This window comes from Crocuta crocuta, unplaced genomic scaffold (genome assembly GCF_008692635.1).
Source record: "Crocuta crocuta isolate KB4526 unplaced genomic scaffold, BGI_CrCroc_1.0 scaffold448, whole genome shotgun sequence".
NCBI classification, from domain to species: Eukaryota; Metazoa; Chordata; class Mammalia; order Carnivora; family Hyaenidae; genus Crocuta; species Crocuta crocuta.
In genome coordinates, this window is record NW_027532411.1 from 4,171,740 (window position 1) to 4,191,655 (window position 19,916).

General features: G+C 34.0%; 1 protein-coding gene across 2 annotated transcripts in view; it reads right to left on the bottom strand.

Moving 5' to 3' along the window:
- The window catches only part of LOC144243780 (transcription initiation factor TFIID subunit 2), a 63,006-nt gene extending 43,463 nt beyond the window's left edge, over positions 1–19,543 (bottom strand). For both annotated transcript variants that reach the window (XM_077778927.1, XM_077778926.1), the window contains exons 1-12: positions 19,316–19,543; positions 16,400–16,584; positions 15,230–15,343; positions 13,976–14,075; positions 12,277–12,362; positions 9,309–9,444; positions 7,661–7,815; positions 6,820–6,934; positions 6,376–6,485; positions 3,534–3,599; positions 1,711–1,963; positions 198–338 (exon numbers count right to left, since the gene is read on the bottom strand). In XM_077778927.1, the coding sequence (XP_077635053.1) occupies positions 198–338; positions 1,711–1,963; positions 3,534–3,599; positions 6,376–6,485; positions 6,820–6,934; positions 7,661–7,815; positions 9,309–9,444; positions 12,277–12,362; positions 13,976–14,075; positions 15,230–15,343; positions 16,400–16,584; positions 19,316–19,474 (1,620 nt within the window). In that variant the 5' untranslated portion in view covers positions 19,475–19,543. The remainder of the gene's footprint in view (positions 1–197; positions 339–1,710; positions 1,964–3,533; positions 3,600–6,375; positions 6,486–6,819; positions 6,935–7,660; positions 7,816–9,308; positions 9,445–12,276; positions 12,363–13,975; positions 14,076–15,229; positions 15,344–16,399; positions 16,585–19,315) is intronic.
- Positions 19,544–19,916: the final 373 nt, after the last annotated feature.

Below are 19,916 nucleotides of genomic sequence, written 5' to 3' on the forward strand. Positions count from 1 at the left end.
GAGAGTTACTTACACACAGCTCATAAATTCCATGAACAATCAATTAAATTTGGGGAACATTTTAGAAGAAACAAACAAAAGAACAAAGGCAAAACCTTTCATAAAAAAGTAAACACACCTGTTATTTAAATAGTTCCCAAGTTAAACTGAGATATACAGATAGTGGCATAAAACAATCGTAAGAAAGTAAACTGTACCTTCTGTAGAAAATAGCTTTGAAAGCTCATAAAGTTGTTTGTTTTCACAATGTTTGGACAAGTTTTACAACAAAACATTCTAGTAAAAAGTGACTTCATGGCTGGTGGTCCTGTCCATGTGCTTACCATTGAATTTGCAATCTGCAAATAATTAGAAAACAAAGTGATTTCCATCACCACTGAAAACATTTTTAAATAAAACAGCTTTTTTAAAATTTATTAATTCAATTGGAATAGTTTTAAACAATTTCAATCTTCAGAAATTTAATACATTTTAGCCTTTTATTACCATTTCCAAAAAAACAACTCACCTCCCCCTAAAATTCTTACATACACTTATAATTACCTCCTACAATTTGTAAGTTGGAGCATTCTTTTACGTTATAAGAAAATATGTCTGTAGATGGCTTCTATTCTGAATAAGTTGTCTTTATCCATTTAGGCAAATACAATTCTAACATTTTAAATCTATCGTATAGAAACATCACCAAGGATTTTAAATAAGCTTTTAAAATCTAGCCTAATTGAAAAACAAGCCAAGTACAGTGATAACATTTAACATCTGCAAGACTGCTTTCCAAACACCATATCTTGCTGTTGAAACTTTTAGTGTATATAAGTCATGTCTGAAAAGAACGGATTTATAATTAACTTTAAATAATACTCTATAACTTCATGGATCTGCTAAGAATTTAGCACGCAAGCATCACAAAGATCTTTAATGAAATTATATCAAAGAATATCATGTTTGTCCTCACATATCTGAGTAGAATGTAGGAATGCAACTACCCAATAATTCTCATTAAAAATAAAATGAATCTAAACTATTTATAATCTTGGACAAATGGACAAGATTTGGACAAATGGATTCAGCACTGAGGAAGGAAGAAGAGTCACTAAGTGGGAATGAACCTATTATCAATATGTTTTTTAAATACCTGGAACCCAGTATTTCTGGCCAAATTTTTGTCTGCGTTTTTCTGGTTTTCATTTGTTCTATCTTTAGTTTTTTTGCATCTAAAGAAAAATATTTAGTTTTAATAACTTTTCTAGTGCATGAAACTATAGAACCTATCATTCTAAATTATATATTGCTAATATTGACTACTAAGCCCATGCCAATCTGAAACAGTCACCACTGTGGGATAGTGAAGATGAACTGACTTCCTGTACAATCACGTAAAACAGCACTCACACTAAGGAATTTGTTGCCAAATACAGTCTTTGCTATAACAATATGGTTGGCAATTCAATAAAATGGTGAAAAATTCTCCTTGGTTTTAAAATCTGACTTTCAGTTTGGGAATTATAAACTTTCAATGCATTATCTATGTTCAGGTCAAAACATGTTTCTTTCACATCAGTCTTATAAAACACATCAGGCAAAAAGCTTTCAAGGGAATTGCTACCAAGTAAAATTAAAGACTATGGTAAATTTTAATTTATTTTCAGTTTTATTTCTTTTTAATATGCAGCAGTCCTCTTGTTTTCTTTCTACTATAGGTCATCTCACCTTTGCAAGGCAGAAGCACGCTGACATTCTTACTCGGTAGAAACACTGCTCTTGTTCGAGAATGTCAGTGAGAGCGAGGCGAGACGCTGGCGTGGGGAACTTTTCCAAGGCCAGAATAGACTCCTGCTGTGCAACAACGTCTCTTTCATAGCGGAGCTGATACTGCCACATAAAATCAGCTTGCTCAAACTCAACTTTCCTCAGCACGGACATATCTGGGTCTATCCTTATCCACAGCAAAGGGGAATCAGCACTAAAAGAATATACAATTTTTAATTTTTTTCAATTTTATAGATTTATAAAGTAAAATCAAAGTTTTGTTAAACAGATTCTCTTCTATACATGTAATATTCAAGACTGCCTGACGTTTTACTGTATTCATTTTTTTAAATCACACTGACAACATTTTCATTATGTTTAATGTATTTCAAATTTCTCACAACGGCTAATCTTTATCAATCTTGCTTAAAAGATCCTCAAGGATAAGAAAATAGCTGCCACAAAGATGTTCCATCTGAAAATACTAATTTGGGGATTTTGATGTAAACAAAATACTAATTTTGTGATTATGTGATGTAAAATAAAAAAGATCAAATTTCTTCATTTCACTGCCTGTAGCCTAATTGACTGTGGCTGTAAATGCCACCTTTTCTTAGAAATCAATCTGCAACAAAGAAACGAATTTATTTAACAAAATTAACTTGTTTAATTGATTCTTAACACTGTTTTTCTAAACGTTAGATTCATGATCATCTTTTTCAAACAGCATGTTCTGAAATCATAGATCAAAGGCGTATCATGAATTTATCCTCCGATACTTCTCAAAGTAACAAGCATAGTTTTAAAATTCCAGTCTACACCAACAATTTTATCAAAAGAACAGCACCTGAGGGGCACCTGTGTCGCTCAGTCAGTTAAGCATCCGACTTCAACTCAGGTCATGATCTCACCATTTGTGAGTTCAAGCCCCGAGTCGGGCTCTGTGCTGACAGCTCAGAGCCTGGAGCCTGCTTCAGTTTCTGTGTCTCCCTTTCTCTCTGCTCCTGCTCAGCTCGTGCTCTATCTCTCTCTCACACAAAAATAAAATAAACATTAAAAAAATTTTTAAATAAAAAAAGAACAGCACTCGAAATACTGCTTTAATTCATCAAATACCAGTGGGTGCTTACTCTAGGCAAGGTACTTGATATAAAAAAGAACATAAATCGTATATAAACAGGAATAGTATTTGGCAACCAAGTTAGTAAATAATTACAGATATTTTATAAAAAATACATGGGCACAAAATGGGTAAACAAAATGAAATTTGAGCTACATTACGTTTAAAAATGAAACACTGTCAATCAATAAACATTACATAAAATTTAGAACAGCAGTATTGAAATTGTATTTTGAAAACACGGGGACCTCAAAGTGCCCTGAAGCCTTCTAAAAAGAATCTGTATCACCCAACAGCTCACTAGAAATGCCAACTATAAGGACCCACTAGTGAAGTACTAGATCAGAAACTACATTGTAAGAAGATCCCCAAGTGACTGACATGCACAGGAGAATTTGAGAAACATGGCTCTACTGGGCACCAGGAGAACAAGGAAACCGCCTACCCCATCCTGTAGTTCCTCTTAGTTTCCCCTGGGCCATGTGAAACTTACTTCTCACTCTTTGGTTAATGACGATTTCATGTGAGATTGGTTTTAAACAGGTTTCTATGGCCTTTCACAAGTTTTGAAAGCACTAATTTCAACACATTTATATACCTTTAGATGTGCGTAACAAGATAAATGAGAATGCGCAAAATATATCCCTAAACTCAAGTAACTTACTCCATTGCAGAAAGATCCATGTCAACTTCTTCTCCATTCATCAGTGGAATTTTTTTCTTCTTATTCCTACATTTAGGGAAAAGTAAATTTACAAACAGACATTTCCAATTTTAAAAGGAGATAAAGAACAGCTGAAGTTCAAATTTCAAACTATAGGCAACATTGTAAGATGTTACCTTGAGGAATAAAGGATAGTGAGTGTAAAGGAATTTAAACACACAAAATAGTCCACAGAATTTTGAAGCTGAAGGGAATGAAGTTAATGATACTGAAATATCTTCCTGATCAAAGTTTAACAAAAGCAAAAATGTATAACTAAAGGTCAGGTTAAAGTGTGTGTGTGTGTGTGTGTCTGTGTGTGTGTATCTCCAAGAACTGGTAAGCTCTTCATTCATTCATTCATTTTAATTTACATCCAAGTTAGTCAGCATATAGTGCAACAATAATTTCAGGAGTAGATTCCTTAATGCCCTCACCCATTTACCCCATCCCCCCTCCCACAACCCCTCCAGTAACCCTGACTGTTCTCCATATTTAAGAGTCTCTTATGTTTGGTCTCCCTCCCTGTTTTTATATTATTTTTGCTCCCCTTCCCTTATGCTCATGCTTTGTATCTTAAAGTCCTCATATGAGTGAAGTCATATGATATCTGTCTTTCTCTGACTACTGGTAAGCTGTTTTACAGAGGAAAAATAGATCTATCAACAAAGAAACCCCTTAAAGTCCTCTAATATTATTGTATTATTTTCAATGAGTTTATGTTTGTTATTAATTGATTTATGTATTTCGGTTCTACCAAGTTGGGGGCATATGTTTGTAAGTGTTAGATATTCTTGATGGATAGACCCCTTAATTATGACATAATGCCCTTCTTCATCTCTTGTTATAGTCTTTGTTTTAAAATTTGGTTTGTGTGTGGGGATGAGCACTGAGTGTTATGTGGAAACTAATTTGACAATAAACTATTTGTAAAAAAAAAAAAAAAGAAAAGAAATTTAGTTTGTGTGATAGAAGTCTGGCTACTTGGGCTTTCTTTTCATATCTGTTAGCATGAGAGATGGTTCTCCATCCCCTCAGTTTCCATCTACAAGTGTCTTTAGGTCTAAAATGAGTCTCTCATAGGTGGCACATAGATGGACCTTGTTTCTTGAATCACAAAATCTACTGGATATACACTAAAAACGTGGGTGAAAACAAATGAACAGATAAGAGTCTTCCTGTGTTCCACATACCAAAGAACGCCCAAAAGACATACTGTTACTACAGAGAAAAAAACCTAAGGAAATGTTACGAAAAGGGTAGCAATCAGATCTTCCCAATTTCCAAGGTAGATAGGACAAAAGGAAAGGGGAATTTCGGTCTGAACCTAGAAAGAATTTCCACAAAGAAAAAATGGTTCCAGGGAGATTTCAGAATCAACTGACATTCTCATCTGTCTGAGATGACCTGAATGTAGTCATGAGTGTAAGACTTCTATTCCTAATGTTCTGAGATTACTATACATTCCTTCAGCAAAGCACAAAAATATTCCCATCTTTCACTATTCAAAATACATGCTGATGGCTGAGTTAAAAAAGAATGGTAAAGAAAAAAATGTATTAAATAAAAGATGAATGGCTGAACATTTTTTTTTAAGTAAATTGACAATGTGTGTTTTTAAGACATCAAGAATGTTCTGTAAAGGATGCCTCGCTGGTTCAGTTGGAAGAGCACGTGACTCTGGATCTCAGGGTTATGAGTCCAAGCCCCATGTTGGATGTAAGATTACTTAAATAAATAAAGGGGAGTCTGGATGGCTCCGTCAGAGGAGCATATGACTCTTCCTTGATCTTGGGGTCATGAGTTTGAGCCCCATATTGGGTACAGACATTACTTAAATAAGTAAAATTTTTAAAAAAATGTTGTGTAAGAGCAAGGTGACATAGAGAAAAGGGAGAAAGACACAGTAAAGAAAATGCAGTGGTTTTTTGTGACATGTATTGAGCTCTTTCCTTATTTAATAATCATTTTGCCAATACTTACTATAGATATTAATCCAAGAGACTAATAAGAATAAACCTAAGTGGGGTGCTTGGGTGGCTCAGTCAGCTGAGCATCCGACTCTTGATTTAAACTCAGGTGATGACCCAAGGCTGTAGGATCGAACCCTGTGTGGGGCTCAGTGCCAAGGGTGGAGCCTGCTTAAGATTCTGTCTTTCTCCCTCTGCCCCTCCCCCCTGCTCACACTCTCTGGCGCTCTAAAAACAGAAAAAAGAAAGAAAGAAAGAATAAACCTAAGCAATTTGCCTTGAATTTTTCCTGGCTCCAAAACATCAAACTTCTACTTCCCTCTGTCCCTACAAAATAAGGATTCTTAAATTTTTAAATTAATTAATTTTAAGGATAAAAAGAATTATCATCTAAGGATAAAAATGTTGTCAAGAAGAAAAAGCAAACAAGGGGCATCTAGGTGGCTTAGTTGGTTAAGCGTCCAGCTCTTGATTCTGGGTATCTGGCTCTTGATTTCAACTTAGTTCATGATCTCACAGTCTGTGGGTTCGAGCCCTGCATCTGACTCTTCACTGACAGTGTGGAGCCTGCTTGGGATTCTCTTTCTCTCCCTCTCTCTGCTCCTCCCGCTATCTCTCAAAATAAATGAACTTAAAAACAAACAAACAAAAGCAGAAAGCAAGTAAAAAATGTTTGGTAATACTAACTTGAATGGGAGGAAAAAAGATACCAGATAACATGTTCTCTTCTTCAAAACTTAGGTATATATTGGGATTTCTATTTTGGCATTTTAATCTGTGAGACTTCTAGTTTAATCATTAACTTCAGTTTATGGTTATGATTCAATGCCTACCTTCTGCTTTTGGAATGACAGGGTATATCATGTTTAAGGCTGTTTTCTTCAATTTGCAATGTATGATTGAAGGATCCATCTAATTCCTGCACTGTCACTTTAAGTGGTCCCTTAGAAAAGAAAACACACTGCTCAAAGATAATACTAGAATAATATCAGTACGTTATTCTTACATGTACAGGTATTTTTATCATGATATAAGATAATACTAGACAAGACGTGTATCTGGAGACACAAAACGGTAGCTGGTGCCAAAGGAGGGGAACATAGGGATAAGCTGTTTCTTGAAATCTTCATCTGTAACCTCTTCACTGATACTTAGTATTTTCTCAATTTCAATCTTTGCAAACAAAATCTCATTATGAAACTTCTAAGCAGCTTCCCATCCATCCTATACTGAAACTGGGAAGAAATTAATGCAGGTCACTTTGGTAAAAATCTTACCACATATTTCTGAGTTCCAGGAGATGTATAATCTTGTTTTATTTCCAATTCTAAGACATTTCGTTTTCTATTAAATGCAAAACTTCCATAAAATTTTACCACTCCACTCTGGTCTCTGCAGAATTGTAAAGGAATTTTTGTATATTGAAATGAACATGTACTAGACGAAATGAATGACTTGTTATGGTAAGTATTTTTGCACATTGAAATGAATATGTACTAAACAAAATGAAAGACTTGTTACGGTAGGTAATAATTTTCAAATGCATTCTTACCAGTTCAAAGCTTGGGAGCACACTTCACTGTAAACCAGGTGGCAAAGTATTCAAAATTTTTGTGAAAAATGTTTCTCCAGATTTAAACAACATTTCTGAAACATTAACAAGTTTGTGATTTGAAAGAAGCAAAGCCACTCTACTGGGGTTATTAATATAATAGTGCTTTGATATGAAAAAATGTAAAAACTGAAAGTTCCCAGATACCACTCAAGTTGTGCCAAGCTCTAACCACATCTAAAAGCAACCAAACCATTGCATCTTACAAGTAATCCTTCAGGCCTGTCTGGTGGAGTATTCACCTCCCCCACCATCAAGTCTATTGCTACACTCACACACATGTATTTCAAAATATGCCAAATTTTACAAGCGTGTGTGTGTGTGTGTATCGGTAATTAACAAACACCTCAGCAGAAATGATTTACTCTTTCTGGTTATTTCCGCTACAATTTAGAAACTCAAATAGTTCTCCTTTGCTCTCCCAAATCTCTCTTCCTCCTTCCCTTGACACACATAACCTTATTATTCCTTTCCCCTCCTTGCTGAACTGCTACTGAAAAGGATACACCCACTGTTTTATTAAAGGCTGGATGTCTTTGCCAGAGACATTTGAGATGGATTTCAAAAACCCAGATGTGGAAACCAACATCTGACTCCACATATGTGACTGGAACTTCTGCGATGAAGCAGTACTAGCCAAACTTAACAGCTTATTGAAAACCTAAAAGGATGAAAGTGTCGGTTAGTAAGTCTGTATAACATAATACCTATTGCTTTCAATTCTGTACTATACCCACTCTGCATTATGACTTTACTATAGTCAATTACAGAAGACAGAAATTTCATATCTTACTACAACATAGGTGTGTTCTAATTAAAGACTATTAGCAATAAAAGCGCCAAAGATTTAAACAGCAAGACCACAAAACTATTCTTTCTCTAAACTAATAACTCAATTTTAATGAGGTCCTGGCCAAACGCTGAATACTGTTTTTCAGGATTATAGTAACAGTAATAGGTACTACCTATAATTTATTATACCATGAGCTTTACAAAGAAACTAAACATTATATTTAGCAAACTGAGAATACTCATTAGGATTTTTATAACTCTACAAAGCTTCTTTATAGACCACCTCTCATTTAATATTTCTCAACTCTACAGGCAAGGTGAAGGATATAAGATTAAAGAAACTTAATTTTAAGGCAAAGGTAAAATGCTTATTTAAAAAATTACTAAAAAGTTATTTTTCACTTGCCTGTAAGAATGTTATCAATGGAAAAAAAATTGCTGAACATTTATAATACAACTAGTTTCTACTACTTCAACCAGTATATCTCAACCATTTACACCAAAACTTGCTTAAAATATATGGCAGAATTTAACAATAGCCAAAATGAACATCTTTTAGACATAACTTTGCTTTTTCTCTTGAAAACATTCTAAATGGCACTTCATCATTATTTATGTATTTTATGTATGTACATATATACATACATAAGATATGTATATAAATATGTACATACATACATTTGTATGTATTTATGTATTTTATGTAATTTATGTACCTATCTATCTAACATCCATCCATCCATCCATCCAACCATCTCATAGGCTTAATGCCCAGCACAGAGCCCAATGCACAGCCCAATGCAGGGCTTGTACTCACAGCCCTGAGATCAAGACCTGAGCTGAGATCAAGAGTCAAGATGCATCCAACTCTTGGTTTCAGCTCAGGTCATGATCTCACACCAGGCTCTTGCTGGCAGTGGGGAACCTGCTTGGAATTCTCTCTCACCCTCTTTCTCTGCCCCTTCCCCACTGATGCTGTCTCTCTCAAAATAAATAGATAAACTTAAAAAAAAGAAAAGAGTCCAACTCTTAACTGACTGAGCCACCCAGGCACCCTTCATCCTTAATATTTTAAATAATGCTGAAAACAAAATCATATGCATAAATAGATTTTTACCTCCATCCTCACATTCCAATTTTATAACCACAATAATTCAGTACTAAGTGGGTAAAATATTGGTACTCATTCTACATCTGAGGAAACTCAAACAAAAAGCATAGATTACTTAGTAAGCAGACAGCTAATCAGTACATCTGCTATAACCCCAGATGCCCTGATTCCTATTCTACAGAATAGTATTCAGATTATCACATATAGAACACATCTTTCTTTACAGTTAAGTCCTTAACTTTAACACTTACTTGTAGCATGAATTCCATACTAATCCTATTTTCAATCAATCTCATCACAAGGTGAGCTTTACACTGAAACATAGTGTAGTATTCCCAGGAAAGCGTATGTGGATGCTTTATTGAAAAGTGTAGATGAGAGGCTGGACTAAAAACAAACAGATTTACTTAATATAACAAATTTTAATATTAAATATACAATAAATGTCATGATCACATCAAGATAATAAATCAAAAACTTCATGGGAATGACTCAGTAATTTTTGTAGCATGAGAGCACACAACTGGGAAACTTCTAAAAATAAACTTAACTGGAAGAAAATTATGAAGTTTCATGAAAAAACATAAAGGAAAATCTGAATTAAAACACATGCGAAGCTCCTAGATTGGAAAACACAATAGTGTAAATATTTCAATGCTCTCCAAATTCATCATTATAATCCATGTAATTCTAATGTCCCAAGGTTAAGCCATACACACACACACACACACACACACACACACACACAAAACATTCAAGATGGATTACATATCAAAAACAATTATAGAAGTATTAGAATAAGAAAAAAAAATTCTTGTCATAATCTAGGGTGGGAAAAATCTTCCTAAAAAAATATAAAATCTTGACAAAGACCGACTATGTAAAAATTTTACATTTTGAAATGATTAGAGATCATCAGTAAATTAAAAGAAAGATACACTCTAAGGGCACATGAGTGGCTCACTGGTTAAGCATCCAACTCTCAGTTTTGGCTCAGGGCATGAACTAATGGTTTATGGGCTTGAACCCTGCACCCAGCTCCACACTGACAGTGCCCCTCTCCACCCCTCCCCTGTGCGTGCTCATTCTGTCTCTCTCAAAATAAATAAAAATAAAAATAAAAGGTACAGTATAGTGAAAAAAATTTATGGCATTTAAAGACGTTTAAAATTTTCCACTATTTTAAATAATGCTGTAATGAATATCTTTTTACACATGTACAAGTATTTTTGTATGGCAAATGTAGAAAGTAGAAGTTCTTTTATCTGAGAGAGAGTACGCACAAGTGATGGGGGTGGGGGGAGAGAGGAGGGCTCACCCGAAGTGGGGCTTGAGCTTACCTGATGCAGGACTCAAACTCACAAAGTGTGAGATCATGACCTGAGCCGAAGTCAGATGCTTAACCAACTGAGCCACCCAGGTGCCCTAGAAAGTAGACTTTCTATGTGACAACATAGCTAGAAGTACAAGTACTGAATCTAAAACTTAGTTAAAAAATTTGATTGGTACCAACAAATTACCCTTCAAAATCATTGTACCAAATTGCACTTTCACAATCAACGTGTCAGAGTACTCATTATACTTCCTTATAAACATGACACTGAAATTTGAAATATTTGTCTATTTGATATTTACTCAGTAATATATATATGATCAAACTATATTTTGTAATGCCATACATACATAAAGACACACACATACACACACACAAGTCTGGAAGTAATATACCAAATTTATAGTCATGATTATCTCCAAGAAGAATAATGGGTAGGAGGGAGGTATATTGCTTCCAGACTTTTCGCCTTTAAAAAGTAAACACACAAGAGCTAAGTAAATGGGCAGAACCCAAGCAAAAGCATTTTGTGTAAATAATACTTATACACAATGGTAATGCTCTAATTACATGCTGGGAAACTGCCATATAGCAGTGAGTCAGGAGAAGAAAGTGAAAGAAACTAACATTTATGAAACTTTACCTCACAGCCAACCTGGTTAAGATGGATGGACTATCACTGTCATTTTACATATTAAAACACATATACAGAAAGGTATATGATCATAAAAATAATGATAAAAATCCAAGTTTATCTAACCAAACGTCTATGCTTAATCTTGTCTTGGTGACCATGCTACAACAAAGAAAAGGCTACTGGCTATACAGTTTCATAATCTTTATGGTGGTTTTAGACATGGGTATTCTGGTTAATCCTATGATTAATCCCTTTTGAGAAACTGCTTTCATATGCACAAAATAAAATATAAAATTACAAAGAAAACCAATTATAATGAAATAGTTATAAAAATATTAAAACATTATTATAAACCAATATATATGTGCTAGTTTATTAATGCATTAAATAACAAGATCTAGCAGTGGTCTATTATTGGAATTTTGAGGTGGTGATGATCAGTGCAGAGCATTTCAAAATATCTGCTAACAATTATAATGTGATAGGAAAAGATGTATGATTTCTACTGTTTTTTTTTTTTTTAAATGATTTCTACTGTTGACAGTCACAGCATTGTCTGTTGCCTATGTTCATAATTAAGGAAAACATAAAATTTCATCTAATGGTTCATGAAAATACAAAAAAATTTCCCTATCCAATTCAATCCATATTCTCTTAGGGAATCACTAGAACAAACAAGACTGCCTGCTAGTACCATTATGTTGCTGTGAGTGGCTGTCTTCTTTATAGGGACTTGTTATATAACAGAAACAGAAAGGGAGAGAAAGAAGGGAAGGAGGGTTGAGAGGGAGGGAAGTAAAAGGGAAGCAGGGAAAAAACAAAAGTACTTAAGTGTCCAGGCAGATGACCATTCAGATAAATAAGCTGGATGTCTAGATGTTGGAATTAACTACTCAGACTTAAAAGAAAATAATCTGTGGTCTATAAGCAAAATACTTGTTTCCATTATTTTCAAACTTTTCTGAGAACAATACGATACAGTAGCATTAGGAAATTAACATAGAAAAAAGAAGTCTTATATTCTTTAAGAGTCTTTCTTTAATGTTTAAATCCATGTGCAGCCACCATATCAGTAAAAATAGTCAAGTAAGGAAAGGAGTAATGGGAGTATTATCAGAGTTTGTGACTTCAATATTATTACATGATATTATTTTGGCCTGTGTGGGCCTCAGTGCACATCCCAAGTAACTGTAAAAGACTGAACCCATAACAGAAGGTTTATAATATCACCTCTGAACAACAAACATACTTATCCTTCTCTTTTCCTCCACCAAATATGGGATGTAGTAGAACTCCACCAGTTTTTAATTCATATGCCACTATTTTGTCTAGCTCCTAAAAAACATAAAAATAGGAGTCAGTGAAAATGTTTTTACATATCAAATTTTAGAACTGAACTATGATTTCTCATTTCCTAGAATCAAAATGTAAATTTCTTAAAATAAATTAAATGGATTTGTAAAATAGTTTATGTTTTTATAAACAAAGCAGACTACATAGCTGGCTCAATAATAGAGCCAAAAAACCTTCTCTACTCTGTGACTTCAGGACTGGCTGGGAGCCTGGCATTTTTTTTCCTAATGGCTCTTCCCAAATTCTCTGACCTGTGTTCCAAGTTCATTTGTTTCTTCTCTGTATTTTGTTTCTGGTAGAGGATTTAGGCAAGTAAAAAGAAATGGAAATAAAATTTATGTCAGGTATCTATCATTTTAAAATGTGCATCTTCTCTAATATGACACAGATCAAAACGAAAAAAATAGTTTAAGTGACAAAAAGGCAACAGAACAGTTACAAACTCAGGACTAGTTTAAATAATATATAAGCAGTATTACGGAAGTGGTAAAAATCATAGCGAAGTGCTTAAAAGCCAGGTATGAATCCTGGCTCTACTACCTCTACTACTCACTAGCTATGTAACTGTGGCCAAATAATTTAACCTCTCTGTGCCTCTGCTTCCACATCTGTCAAATGTGGTAGTTAGGAAGGTTAATATAGCTAATATATAAAATATTTATAATAGTTCCTGAAACACTATAAATGCTATGTTATTTTTTTTTCTTTATTAATAGGTTTTGAAAGGAAGAATGGACTCTTCCACTTTAGATGTATCAATTCTTTCATAGTTCCAGATACTTGAAATCCTTTGCAATTACCTTTTGGCTTACTTGAGTTTAGATGTGGATGATGAAGATACATAAAATGACAAAAGGGAAAGATGGACGGGTCTATTTCATAAAGGCATTAAGGGATGAATTTTTTTCCACTTGAGAAGGAAGAAGCTAAGCACAAAATGAGTAAAATGTATATACATATGAACAGAATGGGATAGGCAAAATACAGGTGATTTTTTTCTTTTCAGCCAACTCTTTAAATAATGGGAAAAAGATGTGTCAATGACAGAGAACATAAATGCATTGAAAGATCAGCCAGCATATAATAAGCACTTACTATCTACATGGCACCATATACATTACATGTGTGATGACGTCTCACAATTCCCATCTACTCCCCTTATAAAGATGAGACTTAGATTAACCAGTCACAAAGCTTGTAAAGGTATGAGGCAGACTGAAAAGCAGTCTGACTCCAGAACGTGGACTCTACGTTTAAACAAATTTAGAAAGCCCAGTTATATTTTACAAATGACTACAATGAGGAGCTTGGATTTTTCTAATGACTAATCTGATGTTGAAGGAGCTTAAATACTCTCCTGCTTAGCAAAAAATTCTTTAGAAGTCAACACTGGCAATGGAACTAGATAAAATACACCATTAGTCTTTCTCAGTACAGTAATTTTCATTTTGCTGGGAAAAATCAGGCACTTTCCAATGACAATATTTTACAGTTATTAAAAGTAAAGGACAAATGACTTGTAAATCAGAAGAACCTTAACATGTCTTGTTGACTTCTAAATGGGTAATGGATCTGGCTTTTTTTTTTTTTTTTACCTCTTTAATCCAGTGGCGGTATTCATTAACACCAAAAGTTTTTTTCATCCAAAGTCCATAAATATAGCCAGAAATTCCCTTCAGTACCCATTCATCAGACCTAAGCAGAAAGTCAAAATATATTCTTTTAATCATAAGAAATTTTCAGATAAGACCAAATAACAGAACAAGCTATAGTGTGTATTTTTATGCATTCTTAAAATAATAATAAAAATGAAAAGAAAAATTTACTAACAAGATACTTGGTTTAACTACTTCCTCCCACTGAGTTCTACTTATCCATTCATTATACATTCCTCACATTTGGCTTCACCTTTAATTTGGAGACTGCTTTACAGTCTTATTTCAAGGAATGTGCCTATGTCTGTGCACTGTTTCCTCCTTGGCCAATACTTTTACCTCCAAGGAAATACTTGCCCAAAGCCAGGACTGTACTGCTCAACTCTTAAAGTCCACATTTGCAACACCATGCAAAATTGTTAGTGGGATTCCAAGATCTAAAGTTTAATTACTTAATTTATTCCTTGGTTTCTCAAGAGGAAAGGCAATTAATACCATCCATCCATCTATTCATTCATACACATTCATATCCACTCATTCATTCATTTAATCAAATATTTTGCCTACCATGTTCAAGGCACTATTCTTCATTGAAACTATGTAATTTTACAAATCAAGAGGTCTTATTGCCCTCTGCCCTTTCCCTGCCAACAAGAAAGAAAAAGAAACCAACCGATACTCATGTGCTACGTATAGCTGAGAATGATCACAAAAGTTAATTATAATCTGATGGGAGTTTCATGTATATCTTCAAATTCACCTCAAGTTAATCAAAAAGAAAAAGTGTTCTTATCTCTTACTCTGTTTAAGTGTATTAGGACAAAGTTAAACACTAACAGGAAAATCCTGTTAAACACTAACAGGAAAATTCTTATCACTACTGTAGAGGACTGTTATTTTGCCTTATACATGATCTTTAACATAACCAATTACACTGAACATGGACATTAGAGTTCTAACAATAGTTTCTGTACATTCAAGGCCTTTTTTCTACAGTACTCATTCAGTTAACAAAGAAATTATTGCTACCAAATTCCTTTAAAAATTGTAGAACTAAATTGAATTGACAGGCAAAAATATAAGATGAAATTTACATTAATAATTTTTTCTAAATATATATATAAAGAAAATAAAACAAAGACAAAATTTCCCAATTCTTTTTCTCAGTATTTGTTAAACTATGAAATTACTCACCAAGACATTCTGGATATGAAACATCCAAAAAACTGTTGGGCCAAGGACTGAGCTAAACACCTTCTAGTTAAAGGTGTCTCATCTATGATCATGGCACTGTGTAACAGATTTGTGCTGGAATTTAAAAGATGAGACAGAATTATAACCAAGAAAGAAACAATGTATTCAGTCAAAAATAAAATAATCACACTTTTAAAATAAGGAAATTCAAGTTAGACATAAAAAAAAAAAACAAGCAATATTCTTCCAAAAGCTCTCACATCTTTTCAAAATTTAGCTGAAATCTATAATCTTAACAAACTTTTGCCTAAAGCAAGGACTGCATTGTTTTCTATTGATTTCTGTGACATAAGTATCATTTTCTGGGAGAAAGGGAAATTATCATTAGCCAGAAATGGATATGTTCATCAGAAACTGAGTAATTTCAAAAACCTTTTCCCAGTAATAACTTAATTTTTTTAAGTAAGCTCTACACCCAACAGGGTGGTTAAACTCACAATGTCAAGATCAAGAGCTGCATGCTCCACCGACTGAGCCAGGCAGGCACCCCTATTAATTTTTTGTGCTCCATTGTTTACTTTCGAATACACTTACTTATAAGATCTTTCTAACACACAGAGAATACAGGGCCAGTTGTATTATTGCCATTTTACAGATGAGAAAAGTAAGGCCCAGAAAAGGTAAAATGATTGAATCTAAAACTTAATATTTATAATCTGGAACCTTCCCAAAAAAAGGAAAAAAGAAAGAAAGAAGGGAAAAAATTAAGGCAGGTATAAGAAGAAAATGAAGTTTTCTCTTTTTTTTAGTTAGCAAAGAAATTTCTGACATCAGTAAATTATTAAATGATGCTAGGAAAAATAACCCCATTAGAAAACCATGACATACCTTGTATGATTTTTTTTAATGCATAAGCAAAAGAGACAAAAATATCTATGAAATATTACTATTAGCTATATCTGGATGAAAATAATAGAAATCTTTTGAGTTATTTTGAAATTTTCCTTTGCATGCTTGTCTACATTCTGAATTTTAAAAACATTAAATTTTCTACAAAACCAACCATATTTAAAAGTTTGAAACATATCTTAAAGTTGATCTATCAACAGGGTAGCCCTTCTTCACATCATTACCCTCATTTGGACATTTCAAATCTTAAGGAATACTAACCTAAAAATACTCATGGAAGCATAAGCAGCCACTTCAACATAAGCCTCATCAATGAATACTGTCTTAAAACAGGAATATGGGTATCGACATGTAAGAATTTCTTCATAAAATTCAAAAACTTCATGAAGATATGATGTAGTATGTTTAAGCAATGGAAGAAGTTGAGGTAAACAAAAATGAGTAACCTGAAAATAAAAAGCAGGGAAGATCGATCATTCAATGAAAAGTTTAACTTTAGTATATTAAATTTCCTAAATGTCTCAATTATAAGGGAAATTTCATTTATATAAATCTTTTTAACAAATTCAAGGCAATGAGAGAAAATGCTAGCGTGAAATTAGTGGTTACTTTTACTGTTTATAAAATATTCACTGTACTTGAAAATTAAACTCATGATGGATTATAAGTCTGTGAAATGCTTATATTCAAAGAAAATACAACTTTGGTTCCAAATTAAAATTTCATCTGCATAACCATACAAAACAAGAAAGATTTAAACTTTCAAGGCTTATTGCAAATCTACCTTTGACTCATAAATATCTAACCTAGTGAATAATGCATTTATCATAGTACTATTTTAATAATTAATAGTAAATATTAATCATACTACCTTCATTACATATAAAGAACAATTCCAGAAGTCCCCCTAATATCTCAACCGCATATTGAAAGCCACAGGGAAGCTTACTGGTACTTAAGAGATAAGAAATACTAGCAATGGAAATAGTAATTCTGATTTCCTTACTATGTGACATCCCACCTTGGATACGGCCACCTGAATATCATATAACATCTCATCCCATATTATGATTCTGTGACCAAAAAAATGGCATCAACAATAACAGAGATCATGCTGACTAGAATGACTTAGTAAAGTTTCATGCCGGAGATTAAATCTGAGCTAATTTTTTTGGATTGGACAAAAGTCTGATAGGAATGAAGAGTAAAGTAGACATCTCAAAGTCAAAGACAGAAATACGGTATGGTCAGAAAAATCTATAGAACTACAATAAATATAACAAACCAATAAGAAAGTAATGGGAAAAAAGCTAGAAAGGAAAATTAGGGCCAAATTCTAGAAGATCCTGAAAGTCATACTAAAGAGTTCTTATTTTTATTATTATTTAAAAACAAAAAAATTTTTAACATTTATGTTTCAGAGAGACAGAGATAGAGTGCCAGCTGGGGAAGGGCAGAGAAAGGAGACACAGAATCTGAAGCAGCTCCAGGCTCCAAACTTTCAGCACAGGGCCCGATGCAGGACTCAAACCCACGAACTGCGAGATCATGACCTGAGCCAAAGTCGGTCGCTAAAGTGACTGAGCCACCAGGTGCCCTTCCTTCTTCTTCTTTTTTTTTTAAAACATGTATTTATTTATTCTGAGAGAGAGAAAGAATGCACGTGGGGAGGGGCAGAGAGAGAATTCCAAACAGGTTCTGCGCTGTCAGTGCAGAGCCCAACACAGGGCTTAACTCACAAACTGTGAGATCATGACCTGAGCCTAACTCGACACTTAAGTGAATGAGTCACCCAAGCAGCCCTAACGAATTCTGACTGTTGTAAGATTGTGGAAGCAAGGAAAGTTTTTAATGTATGATAAAAATTACTTCTCTAACAGCATTAGAACAGATAAGTAGACACTAACATACATGAGTATTGAGCATCTATGTATGATTAATGGTCAAGGGCCCAAACTACATCATAAAGAGCACTTCTCTTGGTATACAAACAAAAACCAAAATACTATTCATCAGAAAAAGATTCACTATTAAAAAGACTTACATGATAGCAAATCTGATAATGCAGCAAAAACTATTTATTTGAGATAGAGAAAGACTAAGTCATGGTCTCGTTAAGTATTCTAGAAAAATATTTCTTAACTATCATTTACCTTTCTCTCATCCAATAGCTTGGAGTGGAGAAAAAAAATCCTTCCAAAATACAAAGTAGGTACTAAAATGTTGACTTTACAGTTGATCACTTACCAAAGATAATAAAATTCACTGCCAATCTTATCAGTGAATATACTTTTAAGAATCAATGTCAAGCCAGCAAAAGCAAAATCATTCATAAACTACCCTGAATATTTTCCAGGAGTGATTTTATAAATCTTGTGAATTTCAGGAAAGCAAATATAAGAACAGACTGAGGAGCTTACTGACAGTCTAAACCTAACTGCCCTCAATTTTTGCTCATATAACAAAGAATATTGAGATATGCTTGGCCACAATATAAGCTTTATACTGGAAAATGTATGGGACTAAGAAGAAAGAGACAGTCATTCAAATATTACTTCAAACACATACAGAAAGAGAGAGGGTCATCACCAATGCATCACTTTCTAAACTCCAGAAGTCTCATGCTTGGGGAGGCCTAAAAGCACTAACGGGTCTACCAATTAGTATATCATTTGTGGCAAGATACGGAAGAAAACTGCAAGAAGCCTTCCTATGTGGACTAGAACTCTAAACTCTGTTTCAGCCTTTTCTTCTTTCCTCTGTATATGTTGAAGTGAAAACAAATTTTGTTCTTTAATTTGAAATTGCAGTGTTTCAGATTCCAGAGATGGGATTATAATATTCATGAACATACACCAAACAAAAAGATGACATTAATACAAATCAGTTTCGGAAATCAACCCACATACTCTAATCAAGGTAAACTTGAAGCTCTTTTGGAATATTAAGCTCTTTGTTGGAAAAAAAAACCCTGAAACTTTAATATAACATTCTGAAAGGACTTCATTTAAGAATTCACATCATTAAATATATCAGATAAGGAATTCTTTCCTGTCTAATGATATTCTGGAAAGTTGAAAGAACAGTTAGGAAAAACTTAGCATTTCATTACTATCTTTCCTTTTATCAGGAGTGAAAGGCTAGGAAGAGAGAAAGGAGCAAGACGCTATGACTCACCTCATGCATATATGGATCTACAAGTATTTCAAAAGGTCCAATGGCCAAAGAGATATTTGACGCAGCTGTTGGAATGGTAAGCATATAATGGAAAGTCTTCTTTCTCATGTCATGGGTATATACTGTCTCCACCAAATCTCCATTGGAAACAGCCACCATTGCGGCATCTACCGTAAATTCTAATTTCCAGGTACATAATTCAGAGTATGAATCAACACAAGGGAACCAAAACCTAAAAAAAATATCACAAGTGTAAAAAGTGGTGATAGTGTAACCTACATTGTTTCCCCCACTTATAAGTTATCCTAACATTTACAGAATATGTGCAAAAAGAAACTTCAGCAGTTTGCCTCTGATGCTTTTTACTATACAACTTGAAAGACTTTTCAGGGTCTGACTTTTCAGACAAACTTTTCAGGGTGCTTGGGTGGCTCAGTCAGTTAAGCATCCAACTTTGGCTCAGGTCATGATATTGCAGTTCATGAGTGCAAGCCCTGAGTCAAGTTCTGTGCTGACACTCAGAGCCTGGAGCCTGCTCCAGTCTGTGTTTCACTCCCTCTCTGTCCCTCCCCCACTCACACTCTGTCTCTGTCTCTCTCAA